The 24376-nt window shown below is 50.6% G+C and overlaps 7 protein-coding genes and 1 pseudogene across 8 annotated transcripts, besides 1 other annotated feature; 3 read left to right on the top strand and 5 right to left on the bottom strand.

Moving 5' to 3' along the window:
* Positions 1 to 1320, top strand: ANIA_02199 (annotated as a pseudogene). Its single transcript has 3 exons — positions 1 to 590; position 839; positions 1207 to 1320. Coding segments are annotated over exons 1-3 (705 nt in total).
* Positions 1 to 24376: part of a sequence feature (contig 1.35 1..84073(1)) that runs on past the window's edge.
* On the bottom strand, positions 1675 to 3284 carry ANIA_02198 (TauD/TfdA dioxygenase family protein; the record flags this gene model as incomplete). Its single annotated transcript, XM_654710.1, has 9 exons — positions 1675 to 1783; positions 1845 to 1871; positions 1939 to 2017; positions 2077 to 2198; positions 2275 to 2372; positions 2430 to 2598; positions 2653 to 2819; positions 2876 to 2985; positions 3047 to 3284. The coding sequence occupies 9 exons, from the start codon at positions 3282 to 3284 to the stop codon at positions 1675 to 1677; spliced, it is 1119 nt and encodes a 372-aa protein (XP_659802.1).
* On the bottom strand, positions 4503 to 5945 carry ANIA_02197 (uncharacterized protein; the record flags this gene model as incomplete). Its single annotated transcript, XM_654709.1, has 1 exon — positions 4503 to 5945. The coding sequence occupies one exon, from the start codon at positions 5943 to 5945 to the stop codon at positions 4503 to 4505; it is 1443 nt and encodes a 480-aa protein (XP_659801.1).
* Positions 6570 to 8486, bottom strand: ANIA_02196 (uncharacterized protein; the record flags this gene model as incomplete). The annotated part of the gene is made up of 3 exons (XM_654708.1): positions 6570 to 6639; positions 6803 to 6921; positions 7008 to 8486. The coding sequence occupies 3 exons, from the start codon at positions 8484 to 8486 to the stop codon at positions 6570 to 6572; spliced, it is 1668 nt and encodes a 555-aa protein (XP_659800.1).
* Positions 9239 to 9844, bottom strand: ANIA_11330 (uncharacterized protein; the record flags this gene model as incomplete). Its single annotated transcript, XM_050612984.1, has 3 exons — positions 9239 to 9340; positions 9563 to 9679; positions 9800 to 9844. 3 exons carry the CDS (start codon positions 9842 to 9844, stop codon positions 9239 to 9241), a joined length of 264 nt encoding a protein of 87 aa, XP_050468829.1.
* On the bottom strand, positions 10527 to 16453 carry ANIA_02195 (uncharacterized protein; the record flags this gene model as incomplete). The annotated part of the gene is made up of 8 exons (XM_654707.1): positions 10527 to 10901; positions 10968 to 14894; positions 14940 to 15235; positions 15305 to 15425; positions 15476 to 15712; positions 15885 to 15947; positions 16012 to 16228; positions 16287 to 16453. The coding sequence occupies 8 exons, from the start codon at positions 16451 to 16453 to the stop codon at positions 10527 to 10529; spliced, it is 5403 nt and encodes a 1800-aa protein (XP_659799.1).
* ANIA_02194 (S8 family peptidase) lies at positions 17145 to 22155 on the top strand (the record flags this gene model as incomplete). The annotated part of the gene is made up of 10 exons (XM_654706.1): positions 17145 to 17256; positions 17288 to 18074; positions 18282 to 18320; positions 18403 to 18414; positions 18629 to 20022; positions 20091 to 20505; positions 20562 to 20751; positions 20825 to 20838; positions 20924 to 21074; positions 21136 to 22155. The coding sequence occupies 10 exons, from the start codon at positions 17145 to 17147 to the stop codon at positions 22153 to 22155; spliced, it is 4134 nt and encodes a 1377-aa protein (XP_659798.1).
* ANIA_10275 (uncharacterized protein) lies at positions 23558 to 24375 on the top strand (the record flags this gene model as incomplete). Its single annotated transcript, XM_050612982.1, has 2 exons — positions 23558 to 23667; positions 23750 to 24375. Coding segments are annotated over 2 exons (736 nt in total), but the record flags the coding sequence as incomplete, so codon positions are not given.

The raw sequence follows: 24376 nt of genomic DNA, 5'->3' as shown, positions 1-24376 counted from the left end.
ATGGAAAGCGCTCTTGAGATAGAAAAATGTACTATCTCCCCGACAGCCCTCGTGCCCAACTCCCCCAAACCGCTCCTCATATACAAACACTGCTTCTTACGTCATGGCAGACTCGACCTCCCCCACGCCTACGACACCTTCACAGCCAACCACTGGGATCCCAAGTGGGTGGTTCGCTACGGTCGCCAACAGACTTCCCATTACCACCCGACCACCCACGAGGTCATGATCGTACTGTCGGGGCGAGGAAGAATCAGATGGGGTGAAGCGGATCTCGGCGACCCAGCTAATTGGAGGGAGCATACTTACGGGGAGGCGCACGAAACGGGCGGACTAGAAACTGAAGCTGAGGCTGGGGATGTCTTTCTGGTACCAGCGGGCGTGGCCCATAAGAGTTTTGATGCGGACAGTGGGCAGCCCGATGCGGTGGTGCTAACGGGGGAGACGGCGCATGCGATTGATTCAGTTGATCCCAGGGAGAAGGTGATTGATGTGGAAAGACAGGGGAAGCTGACTGGGTTTGTAATGATGGGGGCTTATCCTCGAGGTGTCGAGTGGACTTGGGCTGTCGGCGGGGACCATATAGGGAGGTTTGAAGAGGTTTGGAATGTGCCGACGCCGGAATGGGATCCGGTGGTTGGAAAGAAAGAGGGAGGAATCCATCGTTTTTGGAAACAGTCCTAATTTCAGCTGTCTGATGTTCAATATCTTAGCTAGTCTCAAGTCTCTCAGCGCTACCATACCGTGGCGGCAAGCATCTGCTTCGTTAGGTCAAATACTATGCCCTACACTCCATTCCTTTGTCCTATTTGTAAAGGAATGCACACTTTCTTTGCAGAGTAAGTACAGGTACCGTATACTTTGCTAATGTGATTTATTTCTTGGTCCATGTTTTTTAACCTGGAATTTTGTGCTTCAAGATTGCTAGTTCAGCCCTTTTATGAAAGGATTCCAGTTCTGCTGTCCTAGTCCACGCAAGAAGCGAACATGAAGACCAAGAGCCTACCTTGGGGCTTATTTTGACCGAGTTCGGCCTTCTTGCGCTTGAGCGGCTGGACGATTCGTGGGACGAATATGCGTAGCCGTCTGCTCCTCACTGAACGGAACTCTGCCAGCGGCCAAGTAGCTTCCGCAGGCCCAATGGAGATTGGTTCAGGTAAAACAGTTAACTATTCAAGACAAAACATATACTATTCTTCCAGAAAGGTCTGTGATGCTGACAAGCAGGACGGGCGGCGCAAGCACAGTGGGGATTCGAACATCACCCCGGTGATCATGAAGCAGCACCTCGGATTGCGGGAACTGTCCAAGGTATCATAATTATAAGAGGCGAAGCTCAGTATGGGATTAGGAGCAGGTAGGGCTATATGCTATTGGTGATACCGAGGTATAGGCGTTCATAATGCTGTACATTGTAGCAGGCGAAAAGTTACCGAAAGTAAGAGGTCGTAAACGGAACCTGTTGCTGCTACATATTCTCTGGTTAAATGAAACGCATTCATGATTTCATTTCTTAGATTGGTTGCTGAAAACTTGTCATTCCGATTGTCCGCTTTATCGTTGCAGACTAAATAAGACACCAAAAAAAAAGAACAATAGTGCATCAGACAAGCCAGCGTCTGGTCCAAAACCACCTTGTCTTATATCCGTTGAAGCAAGATAAATCAAACACATCTATGCTTCAGCCGCCAACGCCTCACGTCTCGACTTGGATGCAGGGTCAAAGTACGGGATTTCGCCCAGTGAGACGACCCGGTTGCCTTGTCGCTTTCCATCGTAGTCGCTGCAGTTCGTTAGTGGCGCATACAGAGCCAGCCTATCCATCCTGTTTGGGAACTGCTTACTTTGTCGCCGTATGGAAGACAGACCGGCTAGATGAGGTATCATTAGCATATCGTCCTCTCAGCGCATGCTTTGCCATGACATAGACATGCTTACTTATCCCAAATAGCAAGATCATTCGTGCCCCATTTGAATCGGACCTGGAGATCATGGTTCTCGGCGATGAGTTGGCGGACTGGCATAGTGATTAGATTGCATGACCAATCACACTTCACAGGCGAACTGGGGGCATACAATATTTCTTCAAAATCTCACTCTCGCGCTTCGTCACGCCCTCGATCCAACCATTGTCGACCTGCCCGGCAGCACCAAAGAGACTCTTCCAACCAGTGACCGGGTTTGTGCGGATGAGGGGACTATATAATGTCCATGACAGTTCCAGCAGTCAGTCAGAAATATAACAAAGAGGATGTGTATCAGAGGGGAACGTACTGGCTAGCCCTGAAATCGTACCCGGTGTTCTCGGGCGCACCCCGGTCTCCTTGAATGAGTTCGATGCCGTGTTCTTTGGCGATGTTGTTGAAGGACGGCTAACGCAGTGAGCATCCAAAGTGGATTATGTTCATAGGGGTGGAGCTGGGCTATACCTGGTGGTGAACAGCCGTCAGGGTATCTGTCAGGGCTTGAATGGGCGGCGAGAGTCTGTCGTACACTTCATACCCCGATGCCCAAAGCGTATCACCGCCGGTCTGGTCTTCTGGGGAGTGGGTAATTTTGAGAATGGCGTAGTCAGAGGGGACTCGCTCGAAGGTTATGCTACTGTAGTTAGACATTTTCTTAGCATTTAGGAAGAGGAAGGTCGCCACATACTCAGCATGCCATCCCTCGCTAGCAAGATGGCGGGTATTGTTGGCGAAGCGGTCGCCGTAGTATTTGCGGTTTGTCTCAGAGGAGATGACGGAGACTTCGTCGTCGAGTTTGCCGTGCTCGTTCACTGTCAGCTTTCTGCCAGCGTTGTTGACAGCGTGTCGGTGGAGCTATCATGTCAATATCAGTTTAGGGCTTCTGCGGGTCGACCCTAGGAAAAACTGACCTTGGACGTGGCAGGCTTCCCCGTCAACTCACCAAGTTTCTGGCCCAGAACCTTTTGCTCGTCAGAGTTGATACTCTGGTTGCGGAAGAAGACGACGCCGCGGCGAGAAACTGCGACAGGCTTTGTAAGTTCTGTGCGCTCTATAGATCTGGAGGCAACAGCGCAGCCTACCGGTGATGGCCAGGTCGCGGAGCTTTTGGTCATCGTGGAGGATATCAGTCAGCTGCAGATCAGAAAATTCGCGTCCGATAATGGGCGTGACGTCGAAACTTTTATACTCGTCGAGTGAGCCGCTGTACTTTAGTGGTTCACGGATGTAGCCCGATGCAGTGGCTTTCTGAGACTCGCCTTTCGCCTCAACCGGGGCAGACGCAGGGGTTGGCGAGGCGACTTCGATAGAAGGAGCCATGATCAGGCTCTTGTGCTCGTACTTTTTTTTTTTTCTCCAAAAGGCTTTATGGCTGTGGATATGTTGTCTTTAGTGCTTCGAGGGAAGATAGAGGTTTATATGCTATCCGCATCTCCAAACCCAGTCGATTGCACCATAGAGTCCAAGAATCACACACAGGTTGAACTGAGTTTGTCTTCATACAGTTTCACTCTTCATATCAGATATACATCCAGTCCGAGAGGATGGCGTATTGAACCCCTCACTGACGACATCTTGCAACATGATGTTTAATGCTCAGGCGACTGACATCCGTCCACCTTATAGGCCGGGGTAAATACAAATACAAGCCACGAAACCACGAAAGACGAGAAAGAAGATGTAAAAGAGACAGTGCACCCCGAATAATCGGCGATAATAAGAGCCCTGGTGCTTAAAGCCGAATGTACTTAAAGAATAGAAGGAAGGACGTCCGAATGGTTACGTGAGCCGCGGCCACAGGTAAAATCGCATACCGTTGGCTTCCTTCGCCATCATTCCAGGTATGGCTCAATATTATGATTCAGGTATGGGCAGCCAACCGAATCAACTTCAGGTTGGAAGGAGAGGGTCACCTACCTCTATCTGCGCTTAAACCGGACAGGTATCTCCATCTAGCGAAGTAGCTAAAGTTACAATGTATGCTGGTATCACACCCAGATGCCTTGTTAGTTTTGGAAGTCTTCGAAAGATTTAATTTAGCCGTAGTCCTCTGTAGGCACCCAGCACCGACGCCGGGACTTTGGTGGTATGAAGGGTGCCCTAGAACTAGGGCCCAGGAAAGGGGTGACAGTGTCCAATCTGCCCTAAAGTCCCCATTGTTCGATTGCGTCTTCCTATAGGCAGACACTGCAGATTCTTACTTTACTATTACCAGGCCCTGCCATTGTTTATTTAGTGGTAATATACTAGGTAGTCCAGACAACATCTGCTAGGGTTAGGAGTCTTTGGAAGCAAAGAGATGCAGTACATTGATCTTTTCAGCATGGTGTTCATTCACAATCAAGACAGGCAATTGGCTTAATCTACCCATGGCCGTCTTACACAGCATCATACTGGGTGTCTGTCTAGTTCCTAGGGCAAGGAAGTAGCCTATAGCCTTCCTGTAAAGCTAGCAGAACAAGTCTTAAACTGACAACAGATGTGAGGCGAAGACTAATTGTGTATATTTCTCAGTATACTCGAACCTGAACATCTACTTCACAGTTTCGCCTGGACCTTCTCCTTCCCATTCTGCGAAGCAGCCTTGATACTTTGCCAGTACTTGTCCTTTAGTTGTAGGATCGCGAACCCCAAGTTCGGCCAGTCCTCACCAAACACGGGCAGCTCGTACCCGTTCGTCCCTGGGCCAGGCGGGCCGGCAAACTCCCTTAGATACTCAAAGTACTCCTTGAAGTCCGGCTTGATCTCGTGGAACAAGGTCGTCGGACCCTTGTACTTGAGCCGCCCGACTTCCCACTCATCCTGCTCCGCCGGGCTCGGAAGGGGCTTTGCGTTGTGGTTCGCAAAGTACCGCGCCACGGCGACGGCTTGGTACTCGTAAACCCGGAAGCTCAGAGCACCGCGGACCTGCCCGACCATTGCAAAGCTGGGATCCCCAATCTTGAAAATGTGCTGGTAGAGGCCCGCCACCCGATTACTCGGGGTGACGGGGTCGGGCACGAGGAAAGGGTAGACGAGACGGTAGCCCGTTGCGAAAATGAGCTTGTCTACGTCTGCCACTGTCGAGCCGTTGGTGAAGGTGACGGTGAGACCGGCCTTCTCAGCATCGACACGACCGATCGTCGGCCTGATCTCGACTCCTGGCAGGGAGAAGACGTTCGCTAACGCCTCATTACCCCCTCGCTGTGAGAGGTAGAGGTTTCCCCTGACGACTGCGTGCAAGTCCGCAATAAGGTCCGCACTCGAGATATTCCCCCCCACAAGAACGACCCTTTTGTCGACATAGTCGTTCGCGGACCGGAAGCTCTTTGAGTGTTCAAAGTGCCCGGGCAGCGCCTTGTGTGCCTCCGCCAGCCCGTCAATCTCTGGGATGAGAGGCACATTGTAGTGTCCCGATGCGACGACGACAGCGTCAAACTCCTCCTGCCACCAGTACTCGGCCGGCTTGTTTCGCTGAAAATGGCCAGACTGCCTGGCCGTGATCCTCCACTTCTTCCGATTGTCGATCTTTTCGACCCGCTCCACGGTTGTGTTAAACGAGATACGGTCCAGATACGGCCGTGCAAGGTCCTCCAGGTACCCGCTCACAACCCGAAAGGGCCGACTCGGATTCCCCCTTCCCAACTGCCGAACCGAGACCGCGGAATTCACCTCTGGGAATGGCGTATGCGTAAAGCTCATTGTCCCTGAGCCGACATTGCTATCGAGCTGGTCGTGGATCCCCGTGCGCGCCGTCGTATCCTCCGCCACGGGCTCTGTGAATGCGGGCAAGCTGGCCGGAATCTCGTTGCGGATATGCGGTGCGCCCGGTGTAGGGAAGACGTCTGGGACGGGATCGTAGTGCCAGAGGCCGCCGACTCGATCACGGCGCTCAAATACGCGAATTCTGCTGAAGGTTCCTTCATCAACGAGGGCTTTTAATGTTGAGAGACCCGAGGGACCAGTGCCGATAACGGCGACGGAATCGTAGCGGGGAGCCATTATTCCTCAATCTTCGGTTGGGAAGGCTTGAGGATATTGCTGGCGCGTAATATATTGCTGAAGATTATTTAAGGCTCGCAACGCGAGTCAGGTGTTGCGTGTTCGTGTATGCGCGCAAGAAATAGTGTGTGGATGGCATGGTTGGAGTCGGTGATGGCGCAATAGGCGAAGTTCACTGTAGACTTGAGATGGTCACACAACAGTCTTCATTTTAGCGGGCAATGGACTAAATTAACAAGGCACTGGTATAGTATAGTCTGCAGCTGTCGTAATTTCTGCAGCAGCTTTGTATGTACAGCTACCCTAAGGTCCGCCCTATACATACTAGGCTTATTAAGCATGCCTAGACTATAACCTCATCTAGGCGACTTTGATGCAATCACGAATGGATCTTTTGTCTGCAATCAGGATCGAACTGGGGAAGACGGGGCTGAGGAGGCCCATATATCAGAAGTATAGTGAGCAGTCACAGTGCCATTGCAATAGATGGCTTTATTAGTCTGAGTCTACACCTGTTCAGTCATACTAATATCCTGCCTACCCTCAACGCATAAATCCAGACTCAAATCAAGACCATTGAGCTTCCTCCATCCGATCGGCAGTGACAGAGAGGTAGACAAAATATTAGGAGGCAAAGGTGAAATCGATCCTAATCCAAGCATCAGCACTGGTCAAGCCGTCGCAGGGGATTAGACTGTAGGCAAAAAGGCGCAGGGCTTACCGTTTGTTCGTCATGACCGGATTCTCGCGTAGATAGCTCTCTCTCTGCTCGCTGCTCAGGGCATCCCATTTAGTCTTATTTTGCCTGCTCCTGTCAGTAAACATAGGGATAGGGTCAGATCCATGAATCGCCGTACTTGTTTCTCCAGACGTAGTAGACTTTGGCCGAGATGAACAAGAAGATACTGACTACTGCTAGCGCGATGAGCACTTTGTTGCCCTTTCTGTAGTACGGCTGATCTTCGGTTCGGTACACCTGCAGTACTGTTCAGCAAAACTAGTATCTGGGGTGAATAAAGGAGAGTAGGAGTGCAATACATTCGCTGCCGCAATACTGCTGACCTGCACGCTCATATTATACAATGCGGATGCCACAGTGCGCGTGCGCACAGAGCCGGCATTTCTCGAAGTCAACGCCACCAACACAGGGTGCAGGCTCGGTCCGCCGACGATCAGGGTGAGGATCGCGAATCGCGGCCATGGCATGCTCTTCTCAGGCAAGGTCTGCAATGCGATCAGCAGAACAAGATACCACACTTCGATGGCGGCGCCGAAGAGCAGGCGTTGGTTTGTGCGCTCAGCTAGCCAGGTCGTGGTGATCATGGTGGTGATGCTGACAACGGCAGCAGGGATCGTGAGCAGGTTCGTCTGGAAAGTGGTGAAGCCCTGTGAGCGGAGCTGCAGAGTAAGATAGTTGGTCTCTGGTGTGTAGGGGATCATCCACACGAAGCCGAGGATATAGATTGGCCACATGTGGTAGTCCTTGAGTGAGTCCCAGAGGAGCCTGGGCGTCACGGCCTGCCGATTGTGCATACTGCCTTTGCTCGGGTCGTCGCGGATCACCCGGTTGACCATAATCTTCTCCTCGTGCTCGGTGAACCAGCCGCCCTTCCCACGAAACCCGCCCTTGGTCTGCGTCGGAGAGGCCGGCATCCAGAAGGCCGCTATGATGCCAATGACTCCAGTGAGTAGGCCCTCATACGCAAAGAGGTACCTCCACGAGCCGCCGCCGTTAGAGTCCTTGATGTGTAGGAGGCCGAAGGCGAGAAACGCGCCGATGATGGTGGTGACGGTGTACGAAACCCAGAAACAGGTCAGACGTTTAGGCAGCTCGCTGGACTTGTAGAAAAAGGAGAGAAAGAGGATTGTGTCAGGGATGAAGCCGCCTTCTAGCAGGCCCAGGAGGGCGCGGAGCCCTAAGTAGCCGGACCGGGTCTTGAGAAAGGCCTGGCACGCCGCGACGAGACTCCACGCGACCATCTGAATGGGGATCCAGCGGTCGGGGCCAAGTCGTTTGGAGATCAGCTGCGAAGGCAGCTCGGCGAAGAGAAAACAGCAGAGGAAGATGGTCTGCCCAGTGTTGTAGTCGTTGGTCGTCATATGGAGGTCTTGGAGGAGGTTGTCGGCCAGGGCATTGCCAATATTGCCCCGGTCGAGCTGCAGCGCAAAGAAGGTGACGCAGGCAAAAGTGCAAACTCGCGCGTCGATCTGGTCCCTCTTAGCCTTCTTCTCTTTTGTTTTTTGGTGATTTATGATTTTGATATTGTCTTTAATGGCCATAGGTAGCTGTGGGCTCACCTTACGCACAATCCTCCTTTCCTCCTCCTCCGTCCACTCAAAGTCCGGGTCCCAGCGGTGAAGTCCCTCGTAGGTGTCGATAGGCTTGTAGAAACGCGGATCCTCTGTCGCATTGAACGTGCCCTTCTTGAAACCAGACCGGCCTTGCTCCCTATCCGAGTCATCGATCTCGCTGACGCCGCGAGAATCGGCCTCTACCTCGCCGGTGGAGATCGGCGGAGTCTTCTTTTCGTCTACAGCCATTGCACCTGCGTCCTAAGGATAAAAATTGCGGGAAAAAAAAAGGCGACTCGTTGGAACGACCGCGCACTATATAGATTGGTCCAGCGAGCCATGTCGTGCCTGTGCACGTAAATGAGATGATGCCCAGTAGTCGCCCCAACGTGCATCCAGGCGTAACAGAGTGGGGTTTACAAAGTATCTAACTCCAGGAAAGAAGGGTTAAGCCATCTAGATCATCAGCCGTCAGTATCGTGATTCCAGTACTTTCCTTCGTGTATACTGTAGCAGCAGACGACTGGCGATTGGGAGAACCCCTCCGCGGAGATATACGTGTCCAATACTACAGGGCTGTTCAATTGGAGATTAGGCATTGAATGCAATATGCCATCGACAAGCTTCATTCCGAGGTCAAGCTTCTGTTAACCTCTCATTGGCAGGTCTCCTCGTCTAGGACTGGGATCCGCTGGCGACATCTACGGCAATCATGGTGCGCGATGGTGTGAGACCACTATCGCCGATAGATCGGCGTTTAAGCCCTACTGCGCGTCGGTGTCTCTACGTTATGTAGACTGTATTGTGTCCCAGGTAGAAATCTAGGGACTTTACAAACTGCGGCCTCGGGGTCCTCAATGGATGTAAGCAATGCACTGCAGATGGCGACACCATAGCTAATGCCACCGGCCTTTAGCCACGGGCCCATAGCCACATTAAATTGATTAGGAGACAGCTTGACTCGCTTGGTTCGCTTGACTTGTTGGCTTCTTTGGTTTTATCTAATCCTGCGTTCTGGTACATTGCTGCGTCCCGTCATCCGAAGGGCTACCAGGGTAGATAACCCTAATTCTCATCCCGTCTCCGCAGAGGAATAGATCCACCTGTAGTGTTTATCGTACACATACATACAGAAATACACATTCCGTGCCGGGCTCCCTCCGTAAGGTTGAGGGTTATATAGTTCTGCTACTACTGCTACTATTACTGAATTAGGCAGTTCGACGAGAGGGGTACCCTTTTCGTGCGATTCAGAATACCTTGCGCAACAATTAAATTCTGTAGGTCAACCTTCAAGCAATAGATTATCATCGGATTATTGGTACATTGCGCAGTAGTAGCATAGCAAGCAGCCGCAGATTCACCTCTTTCACGTTCTTCTGGACTTGAACGGGCCGTGGCTCTTCCGCTTGCTTCTCAATCAGTATCCCTTGTCCAGTACACTTTCTCAGAATTAGTAATAGATAGATTATGGGGTTCAGCAGCCAAAGGGGGTTTTTGGAGTCCTGCCGCGAGATTTTGAAATCCCTATCTATCTCTGCGAAAGGCTCCTGAGGTCACACATCTAGTGCGTCTAATTTCCATGGGTTGCGGGCGTGGTTGAACATATCCGCAAGGATTAGTTTGTCTGTAACGCTCGACAGGATTGCCGGACTTCTTTCATGCAGGTTTTCAAGGTAAGAACGCAGCGCCTACTGGGTACCTAGCAGACCCGCAGTTGAGGTTGGGCACTAGGAATAGTTAACAATATCGGCTCAATGTACATGGCGTAACATCTAAGAGGGATCTATTTTCATATTTAATGCCATAGTTGGTTGGACTCACTACTAGAGCTGGAGCTGGAGGCAGATCAAAGGTGAACCTACATAGCTTCGAAAAGGAGGTCCTTCAAGTCGGCTCGGTCAAGAGTCAGAAGTCAAGTATATAAAAGGTCCTCTTGAATGATAATCCTACGTTTGGTAGCAGCTCTGTCCTGAGAATCCATTTCATTGGAGCAAATCGAGCTTCATCTTGTGTTTCTGAAGCTCCTAAGTAATGTTTGTTTTGCGCGGCATGGATAGTATGGATAGGGCTGACGAGTACCCCTCTGATTGTCAAAGGTTCCTTGAGACTGATGAATAACACGGAAAAAAACGCTTTAGTGGTAAAGAGGGCAGATAAGTTACACCAGGCTGTCTGCTTATTTCCCTAGCTCATTATCGTCTAGAGATATCCGGCCTGGTATTAGCCGCAGCACTCTGAACACCTCAGTCGGTGCCATAGCAAGCAAGCGCAGTGACAGGGACACCATCAAGGACTCCTCCCCATCCTTATTGAAGCGCCGTCGTCGGCACCGATTTCCGTAATATCATCATCGACCGAAAAATTCATAATCGCCTCCATGGTACCATCAACAACAACTGCATCGCCATCTCCAACCCCATCTCCTTTACTCCCTGACCGGTTGTCCACTTCTGAGTTCTTCCTCGAATTTCTCGGAGATAGAGACCCCTGCCCCTGCGGATCAAGCATCTCCGGATCTGCTTCTACAATCAACTTAAAAGCGTGTGGTTCCCCGTTCTCCAGGCGCAGGTGTCCGTGGTAGAGGTTGATCCGCCCATGGCATTTCTTGCAAGCAGTGAAGTCAAGACACGTCTCACATTCGTATACAGGGCCCCAAATTGTCTGTTCAGTGGGTTAAAGTCGACCCTAGAAAGCTATCATATGTTGTAGGGATTGTGAAGTACTTACACTGAGGCAAATATCGCAACTGTACCCTTGTTCTTGGTAGGGCCGGACAGACCGTGCTATGACACCGTTCCCAGTGCCATCGCTGCTAGCAATGCGAGCGGCCTCTGCATCCTTGAGAATGGTAATGATTTCATCAGACGCACTATGTAACTCAGCCAGCTCAAGCACGGTAAATAGCTCACCTTCCGCGCCCATGCGGAAGGATATAGACGTATCAGCGCCTTCTTCGATCAGAACCTGAACTGTTTGAGTAATGTCATAGGGCTCGGAATATATCTCGGCATTCGCGACAGTGTGTGGCCGGAGAGCCCAGCAGAGAGCCGTCCACCCGTCAATATCAGGTTGATTAATGCGCTTTTGTCGTTCTTCTTGGGTACGAGCATGGGCAAGAATCATCTCTACTGTTCGGACGTGGCCGAATTGAGCAGCCCACTGAAGAGCGTTTTTCCCTGCAACGTCTGTAGACAAGAGATCACCGTCGCTTTGGAACACTGCCTCGAAGTTTTCGCGGCCATTGACGGCAGCATAATGGATGGGAAGCCGGCGAAGACAGCCTGGATCTCTGAGAGAAAGACCTTTGCCGACTAGATAGTTGATTGTGCTTGGAGCGGCGAATTGAGCAGCCGCACACAAAAGGGTAGATATGGGGGTGCTGTAGGTAGCCTTTACGTCCGCACCGCAGTCTATCAAGGTCCGAACGAGCCGGTCAATTTTATCGAGGAATTCGCTTCGAGTCTCGGAGTCGAGGATCTCGGCTGGCATACAGGCTGCCATTAGAGGAGTGGGCCTGATACCGGGAAGCAGCTGGTTGATATCGGCACCATGATCGAGCAGTTTCTTGACCACCTCGAGATGAAGATTTGAGCATGCTATGTGAAGGGCTGCGCCGTGTTTCTTGGAGGCAATGGTTATATCTATCCCCGGCTGGGATAGAAGGAAGCTGACTGCATCATCACAGTCTGCAGAGTTCAATGCACTCATTAATGGTGTCCATCCAACTGAGCACTGCGCATTTATGTCGGCACCTGCTCGTAGGAGGCGGTGAATGCATTCGACATTGCCACCCATAGCAGCCTTGATGAGCGGTGTTTCTCCGTCTTTGTTGCGTTGCTCTATGTCTAGCCTCCCGCGATACTCAAGTAGCAATGTTACTATCTCTGGCTGAGGGAAGCTGGCGGCAAGGTGGAGAGGGGCTTGACCAGCCGTAGTAGTTTCCTCCAGGTTCACACCAGCTTCGGCAAAAAGCCGGACTATCTCTGTACTAGGACGGTGGCCTGAAGCGTCATGAATAGGACACCAACCTGCATTGTCGCGGTGGTTGATGTCCACACCTCGATCAATAAGCAATTTCACGACGTCGGACTGTTGCTGTACGACCGCCGTGTTGATGACGGTCAAGCCTTCACCATTCTCCTGCTCGGGATTCGCACCAGCGTCTAGGAGCATGCGGACTAACATATCGCCATTGCGCACTGATACTTGGAGGAGGGTCTCGCCGGTGTCAGCCAAAACGTCCAGAGGGGGCTTCCGCTCGAGCAATCTGCGAACAACTTCCTTATGCCCGTTCACAACAGCGTAGTGCATCGCGCCGCGCTGCTCGTCGTTGAGGAGGCTCACATTGGCGTTGTGCGCTAGCAACCAATCCACTACAGGAATGTGCCCGCTGCTGGAGGCCCAGACTAAGCCTGTCGATCCGTGCGAGTCTACTTTATCGACACCCAATGGAGATTTGCTATTAATAAGAGCATCCAGGAGAGCGACCTTATATTCTGTACTGAGTTCCGACGAACTGCATAGCTCAACCACCAATGGGGGCTTGAGAAGCTCATGGTTGGGGTCTGCACCATATTCCAGAAGCGTGCGAACAGCTTCTACACTCCGAGAGCGCATGGCAGCCCACCAGAGCGCAGTGTCCTGTCCACCAGGGCCACATAAGTTGGGGTCTGCATGATTTTCGAGCAAAACTTGGAGAGTCCTGACGTATCCAGAGTCAGCCGCGGCGATAATGGGAGCCCAGCCGTCCGCAGCGGGAACATAGTTGGGACGGGCGCCAAATTCGAGAAGCACCATCGCTGCTAACCAATTCCCCCATAAGGATGCTCCGTAGAGAGGGGTATTCGGTTGTTCCAACTCCAGGAGTCCACGGTTGTGTGTCACCAGGACCCGGATTGTGTCGGCATGCCCATTGTCCGCAGCAGCAAGTAGCATACCACCGTCTTCCCTCAAAACACCAGCATCAGCCCCGCTTCGTAGTAGTAGTTCTGCGATTCGAGTGTGGCCGAAAACTGAGGCCATATATAATGGAGAGGGATATCGCTTGGACACCACATCTTTCGGATCGGGAGAAACCCCAGCCTCTAGGAGGAAGTCAACGAGACGCTCCATGTTGAGCCAAGTTGCCCTCCACAGCAATTTGGACGGCCAAGTATCATCCCCTGCTGCGGCTTGTATCGGTGTAATGACAGCATCATTACCACCTTCGCTGCCCTCAATCTTTCTGGTAACGATACGTTGGATATACTTCAAAGCAGCAGTCTCGTCTCTAATCGACATCGCGCGGACTAAGCAATTCATAGGGGCGAACTCGCTGAGGGACGGGTCTGATGACCATGCTGCACTATCCGTGGTATTCATAAGACTTTTCAACGCCTTGCGAAAAGCTGGATCGAGGCTCTTCGTATTAAGAAGAACAGATAAAGGCGAGCTGAGTTTCTCCATCGACGGCCGTGAAAACGGGTTGCTCATAGCCCAATACAACTTTGCCCAAGGCGCAAGGCGCTGCTCCGGTGAGCTGCTGAATATCTGCTCTAGATGTTTCCAAGATTGGGGACTTTTCTCTAGATGATATGGAAATGCCGTGGTAGCGTAATAAATAAGGTCTTCGCCGTTGGGCAGTACTGCAGGCACGAGCTCGGTTTCAGGATCACCAATTGAAGAGTACTGATCGTAGATCTCACTCAGCCGATTTCGAACTTCCATATCATCGAGGTAGGCGCTAAGAAAGTCGAGGGCTGTCTGGTGCACAGCTGGTTTTATCTCATTCCACATATATTGGGGATTCTCACCAAGAAGTATGTCACGTACGGCCTTTCGAACACAGATTTGGTTAGGGCCAAAGTGAACCAAGACTGGTAGCCATGACTTGAGGAGGCGGTGGGCCTTTTCAATCTCGTCATAAGCAGGTCTGGGAAAGGACTGATCACCTTCGGTCCGGTTGCAGTGGCACAAGAGGCAGGCAAGTTCAATACTGCTTAAGGGCCGGTGGCCGTAAATCAGCCAGAGGAGGATCCATCGTAATCCTATCTGATCGGGAATCGATCGAAGTATCCCGTCTAGTATAGCCGCCGGCGTACTTGTCGGTTTAACCAGACCAAGAAGTGTTAAGAAAGTGGACCATGCGCGTGACGATGGGTCAACAGGCCAATGAGTGTGTCTTTGTATGAGGCACAGGATGTCTTCTAAGAGGGAACCATCCATGGATTCGAGGAGCTGGAGGGCTTTTCTCACTTGAGATTCACCGTAGCCGCCGGGGCAAAGCCGAGGAATGTATCTTGCCACATATGGAGGTGATGGATTTACCGACAAGTGCTCCGATGTGCCTTCGTATTCATTGTACACGTACCACAAGCTAGATTTGTCGGAGTCTGTCAGCAATGATAGCCTGCGGCGAGATGTTACAACGACCTTGATATATGAATCTGACAAGTCCGCACGGCTCTGAAGGAGTTCCCAAAACATTTTCCGACCTGCTAGTTCGCATTCGTCAACGTCATGCAACACCAAAAGCCCACCATTCTCAAGGTCTGAGGATACAAGTATTAGGAAAAGATTGTGAAGATCCTCATACGTCCAGCCCCGGTGAAACTTGTGCATATCAAGGAGAACACTCGTCTTCGGCATGGATAATTTGCGAAATGCAGAGTCAACCTGTAGGATGGCGGAGCATATCATGGAATCTATAGTGGCACGCACAGGATCGTCGGCTGAGAAGGAAAAGGACATCACCGGAGTGTGATACTTCTTTCTACCCTGGAGTTTTGACTTCCAGTCGAGGAAGACCTGTTCAGCTAGAAACCTTGAATGTTCCTCATCCTTCCCTTGGATATATAAGACTGGCGACTTGGGTCCGATGATCCAATCATTATATGGCTTGCTTCGCAGCACCTCATGGGGAGACTCAGACTTCTCGGAGGCGTACTGATGTTGTGGGTGTGCCAGTGGTAGAAGCATTCGCTGCAGTGCCAGCCATTCCGGGTTGCTCATCCAATCTGTCCGGGCAATCAGCAACCGTCAGGGAATGCTGATGTGGAGTTTAGGCCAAAAGACTAGGAACTCACTCTGCTTGCGATAGCACACTGCATTTTCCAGGTCATAAGCAGGCTCATTCTCGCTGTTGAAATCCTCCGGCACAGTGATCTCAGTTGATACACCAAGTGTTGAAGTGAATTTATCGAACACCTACACTTCGTGTAAACAATTAGTTTCTCTGTGAGCAGAGCAAAACATACTGCATAAGCATTCTTTGAATTTTCGCTGGCATAAATGCTGACAACCCGAGTACGCAAGGTGATGCGGGAGCTGAGGAATAATTCTGTAGTTTCGACCATGGCATCTGTCAAATATCGGACGCAGACAGGAACTACAAGCGATGCCCAAAGGGCACCCTTGACTGTCTTTAAGTAGTCCCAAACCTTCACGTCGAATTCGTGGAAATCCCGCCTCCGCAGAAAGCAGTGAGAATATATCTGCCGCACGAATCAGGAGAAACGGACGAAGGAGGGTAGCATCACATACAAGTTGTACAGCGCTGTAAAGGACTCCGGACCAACGCTGCTCTCTCAAGGACAAAATAGCAATGGCCTGGAATGTACTCGTTGGCGTGCGAAGTTGCCGTTGAGTTAGTCAAACGTAACGTACCTTGTTGACAACCAAAGCCCCCAAGTCATAGGCAACGAAAATTCGAGCGGGCTGGGTTGTCTTCTACGTATTAGTTTTTTCCCCATAACACTACGTTGAAGTTGCCACGGGATATAAGGACACTCACTGTGTTGCTGCTGTCATTGCTGTCACTCAGGGAGACAATGTCATCCAGCAACTGCACAGCCTGAGTCTGGACCGTGTCCAGGACTAAGTCCCCAAGAAGAAAGCTTGAGATATCGCATTGAAAAACAAATTCCCTTCTTCTGGATGTTGCCGTGTCACCGAGTATCGTATCATGTCTCAACTGCCGCTCTTTGTCTAGCCCAATAACGTGGATGATTCTATTGTAATCAGAAGGATTGCACAGCAGAGCTTAGGATACAAATTTCCAGAACTTACTCAACATCCAAAGGTTCACTATCCTCACTTGGTAGTAGTTGTACAGTGTTAACCAATTTAAGCCGGTGGATGGGCTCTCGGGACCCTTCAGATACATCATCGCTGACGACGCTGGAGAGATCCGAATCTATGAGCTCAAGCTCGTTCTGTGGCTTATTTGATTCCATTGATTATCATGCTCCTACTAAAGGCCATGAAGCGGAAATTGACGAAGATCAGGACTGTATGCGCGAGATCTACCGCTGATAGCACAAAACCTCGGCAAACCACTTTGTGTACAGCAATATGTCAGCCTTTTCAGAGGGTTTTGTGAAAGCCCATCGGGTAACAGCTCTTCATTCGAAATGTGGTCAGCAGTTTGTGCAGTGACAGGGCTAGCTCCATTACATGATAGCCAGAAACTCCGCTAGGCATCTCTGGCGTCCTGTCAGCCTCGAAGCATGCGGGTGGCTTCTATTGCAATTGGCCAACAATACGATTGTTGTTAGCGCTGACGCTTTGGCCCTCGCTGCATCACAGTGATAGCTTTCATTTCCAGTCCGCTCCGGAAGCCGTTAGCGTGTCACAAAGCGGACGCATGCATTCCGTGCGGCTGAGGATGGTCAGCGGACGGGAAAAAACAGTGCATGCATCTTGTAGACGTGATTACATGGTCCGTCTGAACCCCTCTTGAGAATTTCTGAAATGGAAATGTTCGAGTGGCTTCAGCTGCATTTGATCAGGGTGGAGCGTAGGCGAAGAATTCCGCCAACCGATCTTCTCAGTAACATAAAAGGCTTGGTTATGATAGTTGATCATTGCTCTGCCCGCAGAGTAGACAACTTGAGAATTACTGGACTCTCGAGCTCTGGCCCAACCATGGACGAAGACGAATTATGGCTGAGTGAGGAGGTTGAGGACGACGAAGACGAGGACTTCGCTGATCCATGCTCTTTCACGATGACATTGACTTACCAGGGCCCACCAGGAGGTATTTCAGCTGAAGCCCTTATATAACGAAGATATTCTGACCGAGCAAATCTGGGAAGAATTTAGGATACGCAACCAGCCGGGCGAGCGCCAGCGCCCTCATGTTTCAGCGTTCCGCGCAGGGCCGCGTAAAAAGCCTGCATTCACCGTCAGTTGCAACGCCAAAGCCATTATCCACGGCGAGATGGGCGGGAAATCGTCGAAGAAAGCAACACTACTGGTATACGAGTTCATGTTTCGATCTTATCGGGGGGCGCGCCTCAAAGAGGCGGATATCCTGTTTGAGTTCAAACCTCACCCCAGAGGGACAGGACGTATCTCCGTCGCCAAGGTGAGACCGGACGGGGTCCACAAAATGCAAAAGACAGAGCAGGTAGAAGGCCATGGCATATGGGCAGGCGTCAACGGCGCTGCGATGCAGGCTGTTGGGGCTGAGGTTGGCGTAGAGCATTCTGTTGAAAAGATTGCCAATTACCACACCATTGTCACAGGGGACCGACCACAAGACTGGGGCGATTACTATGAAGCTCGCTTCACGCTGTCCGAGAACAAATCCCAAAAAGACGGTATTCCATCTACGCTTACGGTGTGCATTCTTCTCGAAAGAGACGATAACCAGGACTTTGTCTGTGTCCCGACCATCTCTGTCACGCCCAACTTCAAGACTGTGATGGCTACCTTGTTTTCGACAAGAGATCCGGACGACCCTATTTATTTTAATGTAGAAGAACCACCTGTCGACCTCCTAGAAGGCAAATTAAAGATAGACAGGGATAACCTGGCGGCCACCAACTTGGACGAAGCATGGGACTGTACCATGTACAACGAGTATCGCGGGGCAATAAAACTATCCAAGCCCAGTGAAACCAAGTGAAATGCGGGGTCGGAAGCAGTGCGCAAGGCTTTAGCATGATTAAGAGAATCGAGTATTTGCACCTATAGGTTGAACGTTGGCATTGCTGATTCCGTCGTTTCCGATTCTTAGTGTAATGGAAAATAAGCAATATACAACAGAAAGAATAACAGGATCCTGGAGAATCGAAAAATGTCGTTTTATGTCGCTATGTGAGTATTGGGCCAGCCACTATCTGTTCGCGCCAAAGGCTGCAGCTGCACGGCCGGTACCATCAAAAACTTGGTTTAATAGAACACCCCAGCCGTATGTCCAATCGATGAAGTGATATCTTGAAGCGTATGGTCGATCCCATGATCATGCTGACTCGTTCAAGGATTTATCCTCGGGATTCTGCTCTAAGCGTCTGGGCACAACAGAGAAGGGTCTCTCGAGACGAAAATAACACCTGAGTGGGTGAACCATTTTTTCACATCCGGCAAGACAAGCACCTGCTGAATAAACTGTATAATACCCCCAGCGACCAAATTCCCATAGTGATGGCTGTTAGTTTGGCAGAGGATTTTAAGGGCTTGTTCATCGGGCCCTTGCAACCTGACGAGGAACCTGAATCTCGTTCGAGGCACTGGACACAGGTGGTACATGTCCTTGAGACAGGTCAAGAGGACTGGGAAAGCTTAGATGAAGCAGACAAACTAGCGCTGGCGTATCATGATGAGAAGAACAAAGGAAGGCCGACCTTCCTCCATAGGATGGCCGAGAACTGGGCGAACGGCGAGTTTAGAGAGCTTCCCATGGCGACACGCCAGCAGATCGTTCTCTTTCTGCTTGATCAGCGTATCGAACACACGAATGGACAAGACGAACCTATCCTCAAGGTTGCCATAAGCTATTACACAACCGACTTTATCCAGTTCATTATCGATCATCGTCATGATATGCTTCGAAGTCTGCTCATGGCAACAAACGTGGATGAGATGAACTGCCTTCATTATGCCTTCAAAGAGACACTGATTGCAGTAATGCCATGGACCAACAAAAAGTCTGACAAGTTCATATCGACTATGTCAATGATCACAAAACTGCTGGAATATGCAGATAGCGAGATTGTCACCGCAAAAGATGCCCTTGGGAACACACCAATCCACTATGCCATGGATTACAGACTATGCCACATTGGTGGCGAGTACCGATTTGACGGGCATGACCATAGATACGAAGATGTCATTCGAACGCTCCTAAGCAAAGCTGAGCCTGCGATGAAGAAGCCAGATGTACTGTTCAATTGTCGTCATCGTTCTCCTTATCGCTTTTACTTTCTCGTCGAGGCCGGCATCGAGGAACTTAAAAAGCAAGAGGAACTCAAGAAGCAGAAGGCTCAGCCACCGAAGGAAAGGGAAGCGAAGTCAAAATCAAAGGAACCGACCAAGGAAGATCGCCGGGATCCGAAAAAGAATACGCTGAAACCCACAGTCGGAGAGCATTTGAGCCGAGCTACACTCAGATTGAAGGAAGAGTCTTCGCAGTCAGCCATTTCTACAAAGACACCTACCCTTCCAAAAGCTGCTCAAAAGACGGCGCGCGAACCCCTGCATCTCTCAGCTCCTTCAGTCTTTCCGGAAAAGGAAAAGAGCCTCGGAGAGCCGAAAAATGGATCACTGTCTCGAAGGCCCACGGCTAACCTTGATCCCACAGAAAATGAGGCCCAGCAAAGATCTGTGCCGGACGCAAAACAAGCGAAACCTGCGAAGTCGGATGGTTTAAGATCCGGCGTTGCCGCAGAAACTGAGTCGTGGCCGGGAAAAGAGCAGAGGAAAGCAGCAGCTGATATTCTGGCATTCGTGAAATGCTTCTTCATTCAGAGCACTAGTGACAGAGATGCAAAAGACCTATTGTACGGAAAGATTGCTTCAGGTGAGCCCATGCATTATGGATGTTGGCCTGTGTGACTCGGAAGGTTTAACGCGCATTTTTGTTCGCAGACAGGAATCTCTTTTTTGATGCTAGTCATTTCCGTGGCAAAAATGTCGATGATGTCGTCCGCCTAATTGACAAAGTTTCCAAGGCCGGAGGGTTCGAAGACACCCTCTCATACGTAAGGATTCCCAAACTGGCGTCCGAAACACAGAATGGGCCGAAAGGCCAGAGACCGAATGTCGCAAATGAGAAAAGACAACTCAACAGAGGTCCTCTTGACAGACAACCCAGAGGGCGAGACACTCTAGTCAAGGTGTTTAACAAACTGGTTGATGTGAATGTTCGCAGAATCCTACGGCTTGAGGTTGAGGATAATGCCGATGAATGGGCACATACAGATACGGCCATTGAACAGGCCATTAGGGGATACACTCCTTATTCCAGTGGAGAACGCAGGGAGTCGCTCGAAATAGCAGAATGGTATGGAGTAACCAATGCTCCTGTTGTTGTGTCCGAGCTGATTTTGACAATCGCAGGGATTGGCGCAAGCCAGACATAAATTTGGATGTCATCAACCATGCGGCGCCGTTAGTGGAACATATTCATCTTCATTGGAGTGGAAACCAGGCTGTCCTTCACGGCTGGGCAAGCAGTGAGGATGGGATCCCGCTTATGTGCAGGAACCCAAGATCACTGTTGTCCAAAATTACCCTTCACGCATATCAGGTACGTGACGAATCCACATATCCTGGGACAGCAGGCTTAGGATCGTTAAGGGTTTAGAGAATACGGCGCGCAGAGAAGCCATGATCCGTAAGTTTCGTACTTCGATCGACGAGAGAACAAAAGGCAAAGTGCAAGTTACGTCCAAAACGTTGTTACGAGGTGCCGTTGTCAGTACGATGATCGATGGCGACCGAGATACACTTCTTGGAGAGCAGTTTGAAAAGCCACGTTCGGACGCATGGATTGAAGCGATGGTAAAATTTCGAGATGCACTGAAGGGGCTCCATGATACCAAACTGCTAAATCAGCCCCCAAGGATTCGGGTAAGTGATCCAAAGAAGAAACAAAAATATTATCGTTTGTAATCTGGCTAATGGTGGAAAGGTGGCCTTGATCGATGATGGGATTGACCTCGACGATTTCAACACCTACAACAACACAACCCAGTATACCGGTGTAAGTTGTTGCGACGGGGACGCTTGGTGGAAATCCACTGAGGGGCATGGAACTGTAATGGCCAACATGATCAGCCGGATTAATCCGTGGGTACGCCTTGACGTGATCAAGATCGAGAGCAGGCCATCGTTCATACATGGTGACAGGGCGCGTAGCATCAACGCAAAGAGCGCCGCGGACGCCATCAACGCGGCAGTAATGCACGGTGCCGACATTATCTCCATGTCTTGGACCATAACCGACTTAGAATACCGGTTGTCTCTGATTTCGGAGAACATGTCTGATGCAGAGGGCAACAAGAAGCACGCGGAGCAGAATGACCTTCAGCTCCTCCGAACAGCAATCGCAGAAGCCGTCAAGAACAACAAACGACTCTTGATCTGCTCCGCAGCTGACGATATCCGTCTTGTAGGAGATAATACTCTCCCGTACAGTGAAGCCTCCGGGCAGATTCTCTGTATCGGCTCAACGGGGCCTCTTGCGAACCGAGACCCAGGTTCGGGTAGCGAGAACTCCATCACGTACTACCTGCCAGGCAACCAGGTGGCCGAGGAGCAGAGGCCGCAATCAGCAAAGCCCGTTGTCTACCACAATGGCTCATCGGTCTCGACGGCGCTTGCCGCTGGTCTAGCATCTCTTATCATGTATTGTTGTCAGTGCCTACATTCAAGCGGGGCTGGCGATGAATACAAAGTTTGGGCGCAAGCTCTGCGAGAACATACCAATATGCGCAAAGCGTTTAGCAGCATCAACCGGTGGCTCGATTGGAAGGAGGACAAGAAGATCGTCCCAGTTTGGGGCATTTTTCGCAACAAAGGTAGCGAGCTGGACAAGGCGAGCAGCGGACAAGACAAAATCAGAGTGCTTAAAGAGTTGGTGACGTATTTGTGTCAGGACGTGGTGCTCAAAAAGAAGCTGATGCTGCCAGCGCCTGCACGAGCTGAATAGAGAAGAATGGAAAGTGATGGGACTTGACTTCAATAAAGGAATCGATGAAAGTGCGTCACGTGGGGTTTACCCCCTTCCCCATTTGGGTGGGATACATACCACCTGGGTAACCTGATAGCCGCTCAGAATTACGCTCCCTTAAATGTACATTTGTGTTCTCTCTCTCTCCCCCCCTCTCTCTCTTCTCTTTCATGAGGCCATGATCGGCTCTCATATCAGCCTTTCAAAGCATGATTATCCTCTCAGAAACTCATTCCGATATTGATGGCTGATGGTGAGTTATCAATGCCACATACTCCCTCCTACCTCCAACCGCACAGCCTACCACTGCAGAAGAACCAAGCGGTCGGGGTACTTCTAGCTCCCACAAAAGCAAGCAGCAGCGGACCCTGAACTACGGCACTCGTGTAGTGAAGCGGATGCTCCCGTATGGACTACGGGACTTGTTCTTCTGGCCTCCCATGACATGGCGCAGATGGTACTGCAAAGGGAATGAACCGAAACGCAGAGCACCACCAGGGTTTCCAGGTATCCCTGTCGCGCGGGGGAAATCATCATGGCTTGGCGAGCTTCATAAATATCAGAACCGGGGAGAGGAGTGTCCAGACATGCTACGAAAATGAGCAGCAGCTGGACGAGGACATCAAGTCTAAGCAAGGCGCTCAGCCAGGAGTTCTTAGTTCCTCTTTTTTGATACCAGCAAAATCGGTCTAGCGGTCACCAACACTAGAAAGAAAATGACTTCACCCAACAATCCGCTTTTGGTGCGAACCTTGACGGGCATGGGGAATGCAAAGCATATAGTCAAAGTCTGACCGTGACTTGTACTCGGCGCCTACCATTAGAGGCTGGTCTGGAAAGGATCGCTTGGCTCAGGATGCAGATCAAGCAAACAGCGGCGACGAAGCAGCAGTCGACGATGAAAATCACGATGAAGAATAAGGCTGTGACTTTCTTCAAGTTAGTTTTTGCTCTGTTGCTGATTAAGGTGTTTAGTCTTGGGCAAGCGCTGCCATGGTAGACATGGCTTTATAATTACTCGGTAGATCGATATCTATGTATGTACGGCGTATATCAATCTTTTTCTCTCAACTACCTCACTAAAGCCACTAAAACTAAATGAACGAACTACCACGGACCCAGCCTGGCTGTCATGTCATCATCTCTTAGGTCCAGGCCAAAGATCTCGTCAATATTGACAGGGAAGCCATGTTCATTGCACTATCATATGGTATGAGGAGGAACGAAAGGCAACTAGCTCCATGGGGTAAGTAAAGTGGACCGCCGAGGTTGTCGTTGTTGGGGCCGAGGTGGAGATTGGCACGACCCTATTCTTAACCTTGGACTCTGAACCTGCATTCCCCAGTGTTATGGGTCCTTTGCCTATACAAGGACCTTAGACCTTAGTGACTCGGCCAAGGCCTGCGCTGTCCTGAAGGCGGTGAGCCACCTACAAGACTTCCTTGCAACAACAATCCTTCTTTCTCATTTCTTCTTTAGCGATTCCTTCTTGTACGTACGGCACGTCTAGATAGGAAGATCCATCTAAATACGTCCCTTAACATTAGGAATCGCTGACCAATCTCAATAATAGTATGAGGAGACCTTTTACTATGACAATGGAAGAAGAAAGCGTCGCATTGTTGCTACAGCAGCTCCAGGAGCTCCGTACAGAGATGCGGACTCAGAAACAACAGCTCCAAGAAGAGAATAACAGCTTACGGGCGGAACTACAGGCCGTACGGAACTCGCAACTGAGAAACCATCCACCAGTTACCACTACAGTTACATCCGCAACGCCCACCCCCTACGAACGAAGCTATCCCCGTCCTCGTCACCCGGATGTCGAACCCTTTACTGGAGAAGACCCTAAGGACTACCCTCCTTTCCAGATGAACCTTCGTACGAAGTTTGCAATCGACGCCGCCTGCTACCCTACAGAGGAGGAACAAGTTTACTATGCCTACAGCCGCCTGAGAGGAAAAGCCAGCCAGCGTGTACTACCATGGCTCTTGGCTCGCCAGAAATCTGAGACTCCCGTGCTATGGGCAGAATTCTCCGCGGTACTAGACAAGGCCTTTGGTGACCCTGACCGACAGAGAAAGGCTCTTGTACGAGTGAATACAATGAAGCAAGGGAAACGTGACTTTGAAGAGTTCTTGAATGAATTTGACGAAGAACTTCTTAATGCTGGAGGGATTAATTGGGATGATAACCAGAA

Source organism: Aspergillus nidulans, chromosome VII, assembly GCF_000011425.1.
Source record: "Aspergillus nidulans FGSC A4 chromosome VII".
In the NCBI taxonomy this organism is placed as follows: Eukaryota; Fungi; Ascomycota; class Eurotiomycetes; order Eurotiales; family Aspergillaceae; genus Aspergillus; species Aspergillus nidulans.
This window is presented reverse-complemented; position numbering and strand designations above follow the sequence as displayed.